Source organism: Perca fluviatilis, chromosome 5 (assembly GCF_010015445.1).
Source record: "Perca fluviatilis chromosome 5, GENO_Pfluv_1.0, whole genome shotgun sequence".
Classification (NCBI taxonomy): Eukaryota; Metazoa; Chordata; class Actinopteri; order Perciformes; family Percidae; genus Perca; species Perca fluviatilis.
This window is the reverse complement of record NC_053116.1, coordinates 22,740,296-22,750,978: the sequence shown is the minus strand read 5'-3', so window position 1 is coordinate 22,750,978 and position 10,683 is coordinate 22,740,296. Positions and strand designations below refer to the sequence as shown.

Sequence of the window (10,683 nt, the reverse complement as noted above, 5' to 3'; positions counted from 1 at the left end):
TTTACGGTCTAAAAGCCCCTTGGGCATTCACCAACTAAACTAAGCAGGGTTTTAAATATATGGAAGCCCATTTCCATCAGAAGAAAAGGATGACAAGTTATGATTGATAAAAACAAAAATACTTGTTATGGCCTGTTAGATAAGTCAAATGGTCCGGTAGGTGGCAGTATGATACAACAGCTAAAGTACAACCCCACAGAAGAAGAAACAAGGAAGAGGCGTTGAGCGTTAAAAAAAAAAACAAATGTCGGGGTCCATATAAACCGTTGTCTTAATACATCCATGATATAAACTGCTGTTAGAATCTGTGAACATGTAACAACAGCTGATTGTAATGTCGAAGGTTGGACAAGATGTTATAATCGCAAAATAATGACGTTGTTAAGCCACAAGGAGCAAGTATTTGGCCGGATAATGCTAACTAACACAGCTGGCCACATTGTGTTTAGCAAAGTCGGGAGTTCCATCTAACGTTAGCTGCCAGTAGAGTCACCGGGATTAAGGCAATAGTTTACATGTGCCATGTAGCTAGCTACACTGAAACAACCTTAACTTTACAACTAATGTTCACAACCGTTAACGTTAACTTGCTTTGTGACTCGCCAAATAGCAGTTTATTAGACAACGGTCATCTTCCGTCTTGTGACAGCGTTATTAGTTTAGCTACCTGTTAACGTAACGTTACACCGCTGGTTGCAGGATATCCAGTGAAACCTCCGACAATGTCAGTCAATGGGAAAGTCATCCCGAACACTCCGCTGGCTGTGGACTTCTGGCATGTGCGGAAGTGTCCAAGCACACGGCTGTTTTTCCTGTCCCACATGCACAGCGACCATACGGCGGGTTTGACCTCCACCTGGAGCAACCGGCCCATCTACTGCTCACCAACCACTGCCGCTCTGCTCCGACTCAAACTGCAGGTGAGGGGAGTCACATGAAACGCATACAGGTGTACCATGACCAATACAAATTGCCACCCAGTTAAGTTTTCAAATGTTATTTGTGTACTGTATTGGAGAGGGACTGTGTCTTGTTATTTTTTACTAGCTAGACAATGGGGCGCTGACTTTGTTAAACAACGACTTTTTACTGTGTTTTTGCATCCAGATTTGGTTTAAATTGTGTTCATATCTGTTTTGCAGTGTTAAAAAAACGTGTTTGTGACAAGTTGACAAACCAGTCTCTTATGGCTACAAAGTCACTCTTCTCTTTAGACGGTTTAGAATGTTAAACACCGACTGAACTGTCCTTGGGCCCAAAAATCATTTCCAATACTAAAAGTGGGTGGCAGTCCTCTTTTACTTTGTCAACATATTTATCATGACAAACCTTTTTACATACCCATGTTGCGTGTTGAATGTATTTCAGAGGAAACTTCGGATCATTAGGGATGTGGTTAAGAACAACAGTAGACATAGGCTATTGCTGCATTAAGTTATCTTCTGCTGATCATTTTTATTTCTGAGCAGGTGAAAGAACAGTGGATCCATCCATTAGAGCTCGATGAGCCATACCTGTTGCCACTGGATGACATTGGCAAGGAGAGACTGACAGTCACACTGATAGATGCCAACCACTGTCCAGGGGCTGTCATGTTTCTCTTTGAAGGCTACTTTGGCTCTATACTGTACACTGGTCAGTGTCTGAATGCATGGGCAAAACACTATCTGATGCTTCTAGAATGTAGGAAATATTCATTCAGCGTGTTTAGTCTTTCCTCTTCTAATTTTTTTGCTTTTGCTTTTTCAACATCATAATTAGTATCATATGATGCAAAGATATGTGCAGGTACTTTATTGATTACAGAATCATGGTAAGTAACAGTCAGCATTGACACATTTTTAATTTAAGGTGACTTCAGATATACTCCCTCCATGTTGCGTGAGCCATGCTTGAGGACCAACACCAATATAGATGTCCTGTACCTGGACAACACCAACTGTGACCCCAACCGCACCCTCCCATCCAGACAGCGAGCCTCTCAACAAATCAAAGAGATCATCCGCAGCCACCCAAACCACAATGTAGTCATAGGTAATTTTATTTAACATGCCTTATGTTTTTTCTTTTCATCTCTGCAGAGTGAGCATACAGTATAGGTTCTAACAACTGTCGGAAATGATGAACGGTCAGTTCTCTTTACGCTGCAACTCTGTGACCTCTGTCACACACCTGCACAAGTTCCCAACATTAACCACCTTAAAAAAACTACCAAATTGCGGCTAATTCGGGACAATCTTGCTCTCATATTTAGTTTTTACACTGTGCTCTCTCTGTATATTTTTTTTCCTTTTTCATTTTATTTCATCTTTGTCTAATTTTTAATAATGTAAATCTATATTTATTTATTTTTAACCAAAAGGCCAACTAGGGACAAGTGTCATGGCTGTGCTAAAAGCACTATGATACATCAGATGACTGTTGAAGCTTATCTATGTTTTTTGTATCTGTCCCTATCTAAATAAACCTATAATAATAATAATAATAATAATAATAAGTTAGCAAAAGTGATTTGATCGAGGGTCAGCCCAGAAATGATCTTGCTTTGACAGTTTACATTTTGTGACCTTCAGTCAATACACAGTTTTATATTCTGTGCAGTCATCAGACAATAAACAAGAAACAAACTATAGGAAGAGCATCTAGCCCACATAGGGAATGTGTTTTTAAGAATGTCCCTCACTAATTGTAGCTTCTCTTCAGTTATATAATTATCACTCTCTTGTGCTGCCTTGCAGGCCTGTATGCACTGGGTAAGGAGTCCTTGCTGTTGGAGCTGGCGATGGAGTTTAAAACCTGGATCGAGGTGAGCTTTGAGAGGATGGAGACCCTCAAAGCCCTGGAGCTGCCTGACGTCTTCACCACTGACCCAGGAGCCGGTCGTATCCGAGCCGTGGACCAGTCGGAGATCTGCTCTGCCACTTTACAGCAGTGGAACAAAGAACAACCCACTTTGGCCATCTTGCCCACCAGCAGGCCCCTGGTCTCCTATCACCCCAACATCCACGTGGTGCCCTACTCCGACCACTCCTCTTACCAAGAGTTGGAGGATTTTGTTTCTGCAATTAAACCTACCTCCCTGGTACCCATTGTAGGAAACCATGTACCTGGAAGCTTCTCTGCCTTACTGCCCAGCAAAAAGCGACATGAAATCCTGGTGCCTGAGTCAGTCAGACACTACATGTTGAGACAGCCTGAGAGGCAACTCAGCTCATCATCGTACACCAGCCTTCGCCGCAGACATTTCCGACTTCTTGCTCCCAAAGGGGTGGTATTTGAGTCTCCTGTACATGGATCCAGGAAGTCATGTGAAGAAGCCTTGGAGGCGGAGTGCCTGCAGCAGGATGCTTCTGAGGAAGAGATGGACACAGAAAGTAGTGAAAATGACTCTGACTGCATCCTTGTTGACCTGAGCAAGGATCACACCCCTAACAAAAACAGAAGAGGGACTGGAGACATGTGGAGCCTCAACATCGTCCAGACAGTGTCTGAAGATATGGGGATGGCAGAGTCGGTGCCTTTCAGTCAATTCAGCCAAAGCAACTTTGCTCCAGTGGAGATTCTGACAAACACCAAGGCCTGCTTGAAGCCTGTCTGGAGCACAAGAAGGCCTTTAGAAACAAATGCCAAAATAATCAACAAGGCGGCTTCAAATGAAAATGGCCGCAGCCAGCATAGCAGGCACGGAAATGTTCAGAACAACCACACATTGTCAGGCGGTGATAGCATGACTCAGCACAGTGGACATGGAATTGATCAGGACGGTGACGTAATGTCAAATGACCAAATGAACAACAGCGTCGTGACAGCATTGCAGGGCAGCCTCGACAACGATTCCTGCTCTTCATCTAGCTTCCAGACAGAGCTGAAGCAGGAGTATATAGAGGAGCTTGAAAGCAGAATTTTAAAGGTTCTCCCCTTCATAAAAGAGGACTTTAGGACGTGGGGCCTCCTGCAGAAGAGCTTTGTGCAACAGTTTTGCCTCTCTCCTTTATGTGATGCAAGAGAGGATGACCTATCAGACAGATAATGTGACCTGACATTCAAGTTTTTGCCTTGCTGTTAAGGCCTTTCTGTTTTGTGTAAATATGAGTACTTTAAATCCAATGTTTTCTCATTGGTAACATCCTTATTTATAAAATGTCTCTTTCTGGTGTCTCCATGTTGTGTTGGTGGCCTGGAGTTTAGATAAGCAGGATGACCAGTATATGGGGAGTAGTCTGTAATTGATATTTGTAAAGTCACATTTTCCTGGAAGGTTTGCCAGAACCAACCATCTTGAAAGCTTTTCATTCTTCATCCTTGAGCAGTTGAAAATGTGTCATACGTTAGATCTGCCTTTTTCACTTTCATTTTTATACCTTTAAAATTAAAGGCTAAATTTGAAATTCTCAAGGCTGTTGTCAGTTGTTTCCCTTTTGTACTATGAATAACGGTATTAAAGATTATTGGTGATTTTGGTATGATCTGTATTTTGGACTGATGGACTTTACAATGGATTGTCTTTGTTTATAACTAATGCTTATCTGAGGTTTGAGAAGATATTGTTCAAAAGTAATTTTTTTTCTATGTATCATTGTGAATGTGAACATTGTGAAGGAACACTTTGCCTTTTTACTTTTGGCTGTATTTAATTTAAAATGTAATGTGAATATTGCCTTTTCTGTACACTTGTTTTGTGTAGTAATAGGAAAATTGCTGCTTTGCTCATATTTATGAGCAAAGCAAAGTAAAAGTATAGTAAAACTAATATTTATACAGGCTCCTGCTGGGCTGTATGGTCAAAATCTTCTGTCCCAATATGGGTAATTTATCTCTGATAACAATATATATCACGGTTTAGCATGTTTTCTGGATAATTCAATAAATAGTCTATATGAAATAACCACATGGTAAAGCCTATTTTTGTATACTGTGTACATTGAATACTTCAGACAAATGAAAATCCTGAGTATTTAAAACTTTAGTGCAAAACGCAGTTTGGCCGCTGGTTTTTCGACATTTGATAGGAACGATATAGAAAAATATATATGATAGACATTTTTATATCGTTGTAGCCTTATATATCGCCCAGCCCTACAGGTAAAGGCACCTTATGTGTGGATTGTTTCCTCAATAAATTACCCTTTTATTGCAAATGAATGTGCTGTGGTGTCCATTTAAAAAAATAAAATAAAATTGTTAAGCCTAATAACTGAAGAACTCCACATAGCACGGAGATTTTTGTTAGCATCTACTGTATAATGTAGGCTAAGGATTCACAGATGCTTCCTGTTGCAATGCTGTCATCTCTCCCTAAGATGGCAGTAGTTTGTTAAAAATGTCAGCAGATGCTTTTACTTTGTCTTGCTTCTCATTTAATTAGGGTTTTAGGTTTCGTAGCATCTCTGATTCTTGCAACAACAAAAAAAATCACGGATAGCATGCTGAGCAGTAATGACTCAGCTTTCAACAAAATCTCATCGTCCCTCCATGGTTTTTATATTACCAATATATTGGAAATTAAGATAATAAAAATGTTAAGACATCAATTGGCACACACAGATTCAGTCAGAAAATGATCAGCAGCCTGCTGTGCTCCAAATGTAAAAGTCTTACATTTGTACAAAAAGTTGTGTATTTATATGATTACAAGCACGCTGCACTACTTGACTACAGAGCAGGACTGTCTGTCACTCATTTTAGCCCCCACTGAAAGGTAGTTTGGAGGTCTGCATTCTTTCTGCTCCTCTGAGTTACAACCAAAGACAACTTCATCCTCCATCCAATAATGAAACATGTCTATTACCTCAGACACCAGTCCACACACAATACTGAAGACAGAAAGCAACACAAGTTCATTGGTACACAATACGTTCTTAAAGCTCTAATAGCCTTGCTAAGGACTCACTCATTTGCTGTTACATCTCATCCTCATCACCTCCCTACAACAGCTCTAACCAAACAGTATACTAGATCCAGCTGTGTGAACATTTTTTAGTTGGCCCTGATCCTGTCACAATCCCATTAGGCTGCGTTTCGAGAAAGTGCCTAATAAAAAGTTGTCTGTGTGAAGTTCAGAAACCTCAGAGGTATCGTGCTGAGACATCATAAAGTCACCATCAGTGGGTCGTCAGATCGACATGAGCTGCCAACAGGAGTCTCCTCTTGTGCTCATAAAGGATGAATGAGCGTCTCCTGCATGAGGTTTCCCTGCATGTTGGAGGGACATCTGGGATTAACAATCAACCACGGACGAGTCAGAATACTGATGATGGCCATGGGTGGAGGAAGTATTCAGATCCTTTACTGGAGTAAAAGTACTAATACCACACTGTAAAAATGCTCCATTACAGGTCGTATGCATTGAAAATGTGACATAAGTAACAGTATAATCTGAGAAATGTACTTAAAGTATTAAAAGTAAAAATATTACAGTAAATACAGAAACATTACCATTTTGACTGTTATACTATTATATATCATTAGATTATTATTACTAATGTATTCATGTATTTTACTGTTGCAGCTGCTCAGGGTGATGCTAGTTTTAAGTAATTTATAAAAAAAATGCCAAATAATGATTATTTTTCTTAACAGATTAATCTCCCGATTATTTCACGATAAATCGACTAATTCAAAAGCAAGCAGGGAGAGATGCCATCACAATTACCAAGAACCCAACTTCACTTTGTTCAATCAATAGTACAAACTGCAAAATAATAAGAATACAAAAATGAGAATAACAATAACAAATTAATATGAATATAACAAATACAACAAAAATTACTTTTAAGCAGCAAATCCTCACATTTGAGGAGCCAGACCCATGAAATGCATTTCTGCATGAAAACTGATTTCAACAATTTTTTTAAATAGTTGCAAATTAATTTTTTGTCCATCTATAATCAGTCAATTGACTAATAGTTTCAGCTCTACCTGCTGTTGGATAGGTTAGTCTATAAAGTCTATTTTATGAACTGTTTGTAGAGTAACTAAAGCTGTCAAATAAATGTAATTGAGTTAAAAAAAAAAAAAAAGTATAATAATTCTCTCTAAATTGTAGTGTAGTGGAGTAGAAGTATAAAGTGGCATGGAAAGAAAACTTGGGACGGTAAAGCCGGTGAGATGCCCCAGCTTCCTACACATGACATCACCTGCTCTACAGGGACTCCAGGACTAAAGGAGCACAAGAATGGATTATTTTAGTTCAGTGATGTCTTAGATTATAGTCAGTTGTAATGTTTCTTGAAAGCAGAGGGGGGCGGACTGTTGTGCTCACTTTGGTTGAATTGTAATCAGGAGAAGACACCGAGATTGAATTTGCATTAAGATTCCTGCATATTTTACACAAGCCTGCTTTTTTCCCTTTAGCCCCAAATTCTATTTTAAGGCAGTGCGCTTGTACTGCAAAAACTGAAAATATGTTTGTGACAAAATAAGACGAAGAATTTGGGAGGACAAATGCACTTTCTTTTACACCATGAGATAATATGAAGCCCTGGCAAGCGAGGCCTGGAAATGAGAGGAAATGGCGTGTAACATACCCCCATAGCATCACAGCAGGGTATTAGGCCTAAAGTATGGGATTCCTCACACACGCCATTACTTCAAAGTGGAAATCATGCTGCTACGTGCAAGGCCAAGCCCTTTTACCAGGAGTAAAACTGAATGAGGAGACTATTGCAATTCACTTAACTCTCCCTTCAAGTTAATATTTCCATTAAGGGTGATGATCTGATTAACACAGACTCTGCTTACCTTACATGGGTCTGATAGATTACAATTTTACCTGCGGAAAGAATAGCTGCTGGGCAAGGTATATAGCATCTTGCCAACAATATCCACCCAGGATCACAGTGTGTGTTGGATGTTTTTTTTCTTTTCTCCTTTGTATCCTGCTGTGTAATGTATAGCTCTTTTCCTGCAAGAGCTCTCAATACATTATTCAACTTTTACTGTGGACTAGAATTTGGTTTCTCTCAAGACCCACATATAAAAATGTTAATGCGATGACAGGCTAGCACACCAAGCTTTTTTCTGTTCTAGGTGTTGAAGCACTTAATCACTAATTGTCTCCAGATTCACTGGTAGTAAGAAAGGAAGCTCTCTTACTCTTTGAACACTACAGGACAGCAACATGATCTGTTCATAATTTCTTTGTGATCTGAGTCTGGATGTTACAACAAATGTATTGTTAAAGTGTTGACTTTCAACCCTAATGTGAGTGTGATGACAGTCATACAGTAATGGATGAATGGTTTAAGAAATACAGCCTATTCTGTCCCAGAATAGGCTGTCCCCAAAGGGGGGCTTTGGTCATTTAAACCCTTAAAGTAATAACTATCGCCAAATGAGGTAGCACAATAGTGATTGGTCTTCCAAATAGGGAAGCTAACGCAACAGACTTGCTCTCCATTCTAGTCCCTACTTGTCCGTGTGTTTATCAATGTATGTTTGTCAAATTAGCTCTTACTTCCACAGTAATTGTGCTACTCTATATAAATTATTTTGCAGATTAAAGGGGTAATAGAATGCAAAACCGATTTTACCCTGTCATAGTTGAATAACGACAGTTCGGTGGGTAAATAGGACATACATAGAAGCTCAAAATCCCATTGACACCCCTTTACTATGAAAATCTCATATTTTGAAACTGCTGCTGAAAACGGGCGAATCTCAACAAAGCTGGAAGTTGACGTCAACCTCCCAAAAACCGGAACCTTTGTCAGCCCATGGGTGTATTAAAGGGGTGATAGAATGATTATATAGGGTATTTTACACTGTTCCTTAAGGTCTCCTAATGGGGTATGTAACATTGGTTGGGCTGAAAATTGCCCGAATGATATTTTATTAGGCCCTTAACTACCCTGTGAATATGGCTCTATTTGGAACAAGAGCTTTTCTTCCAAATATGGTATGCTCATGAATATTCAGAATGAGCTACGCGCTGATTGGTTTGAGCAAACTACATAGAAACACATGGGAGACTCTCATATTTCAGACACTGCAAAGTTATACATTGTTTATCGGGCTATTCCATTACAAAATTCACTTCTGATACTTTTTTAAGCGAGAAATCAACTATATAAAGCTCAAATATGGGCCGTTTTACGAAAATTGATGGCTAATTGCAAATGTGGTAAGACTGTGTGTCGGAGTTCAGCCGCCGGTGCTGCCTCTTCGCCCGGCCTGCCTTCCTTCACAGACCCCGGCCTGCTATGAGGTACTTGGAGCTCGGTCACGGCTGCAGCCCACAGCAGGGACTACCAACACCGCTGCCCTGACAGAGCTCCAGGGCCTGCAACTCCCCTCTTCCTGCTAGCTAAATGGCCCGTTGTGTGAGAGTGAGAGCGCCGTCAGCGAGCTTGTTACACCAGCAATCTGTTACCACATGTTACACACGTCACGCCACTTATACAAAATCTAATTAAAGGTCTTATAAAGCTAACAACGGTGTCCGATTTCAATTTAATGAATATTTGTGAAAACTAGGTGTTTGTTAGCTGCGACTGTCCCTTCAATCCTAGCTATGTGTAGCTACAAACCACGGATAGTTAGCTTCCTTTTCGCCTTAATTCGATTATATTTAGAGTTTGAATTTCGTCACGCCACTTACACAACATCTAAATATATGTCTTATAAACCTAACAACGGTGTCCGATTTCAATTTAATGAATATTTGTGAAAACTAGGTGTTTCGTTAGCTGCGACTGTCCCTTCAATCCTAGCTATGTGTAGCTACAACCACGGATAGTTAGCTTCCTTTTCGCCTTAATTCGATTATATTTAGAGTTTGAATTTCGTCACGCCACTTACACAAAATCTAAATATGTGTCTTATAAACCTAACAACGGTGAATGATTTCAATTTAATGAATATTTGTGAAAACTAGGTGTTTCGTTAGCTGCGACTGTCCCTTCAATCTTAGCTATGTGTAGCTACAAACCACGGATAGTTAGCTTCCTTTTCGCCTTAATTCGATTATATTTACAGTTTGAATTTCGTCACGCCACTTACACAAAATCTAACTATATGTCTTATAAAGCTAACAACGGTGTCCGATTTCAAGTTAATGAATATTTGTGAAGACTAGGTGTTTCGTTAGCTGTGACTGTCCCTTCAATCCTAGCTACAAATCACGGATAGTTAGCTTCCTTTTCGCCTTAATTTGAGTATATTTACAGTTTGAATTTCGTCACGCCACTTATACAACATCTCCCTAAAGGTTTTATAAAGCTAACAACGGTGTCCGATTTCAAGTTAATGAATATTTGTGAAGACTAGGTGTTTCGTTAGCTGTGACTGTCCCTTCAATCCTAGCTACAAATCACGGATAGTTAGCTTCCTTTTCGCCTTAATTTGAGTATATTTACAGTTTGAATTTCGTCACGCCACTTATACAACATCTCCCTAAAGGTTTTATAAAGCTAACAACGGTGTCCGATTTCAAGATAATGAATATTTGTGAATTCCAGAGGAATTCTAAGAGGAGGCTAGCTAAGCTCTCATTGATAGAGCTACATCCAGCCGCAGGCTCTATCAATGAGACTTCGCAGACAGCGGTTTATTTCCCCAATAGTTTGTTTAAATAACTCAACACATTATAATTACACACATTAAAAGATTAACTGGAACCTGTGGTAAGAGATTGCTGGCGTAACAAGCTCGCTGACCGTGCTCTCACTCACACACCGGCATTTA

General features: G+C 39.8%; 1 protein-coding gene across 1 annotated transcript; it reads left to right on the top strand.

The window, feature by feature from the left end:
• Window positions 1-200: 200 nt before the first annotated feature.
• Window positions 201-4,885, top strand: dclre1b (DNA cross-link repair 1B). The gene is made up of 4 exons (XM_039801525.1): window positions 201-920; window positions 1,470-1,635; window positions 1,852-2,034; window positions 2,739-4,885. The coding sequence occupies exons 1-4, from the start codon at window positions 723-725 to the stop codon at window positions 4,028-4,030; spliced, it is 1,839 nt and encodes a 612-aa protein (XP_039657459.1). The 5' UTR covers window positions 201-722; the 3' UTR covers window positions 4,031-4,885.
• The last annotated feature ends 5,798 nt before the right edge of the window (window positions 4,886-10,683 follow it).

Bases quoted from the DNA above. Each gene is read 5' to 3' on its own strand.
- dclre1b (XM_039801525.1), top strand. From the start codon at position 723: ATGTCAGTCAATGGGAAAGTCATCCCGAACACTCCGCTGGCTGTGGAC. The intron at 921-1,469 runs GTGAGGGGAGTC...ATTTCTGAGCAG, and splicing joins TGCTCCGACTCAAACTGCAG to GTGAAAGAACAGTGGATCCA. The intron at 1,636-1,851 runs GTCAGTGTCTGA...TTTTAATTTAAG, and splicing joins TGGCTCTATACTGTACACTG to GTGACTTCAGATATACTCCC.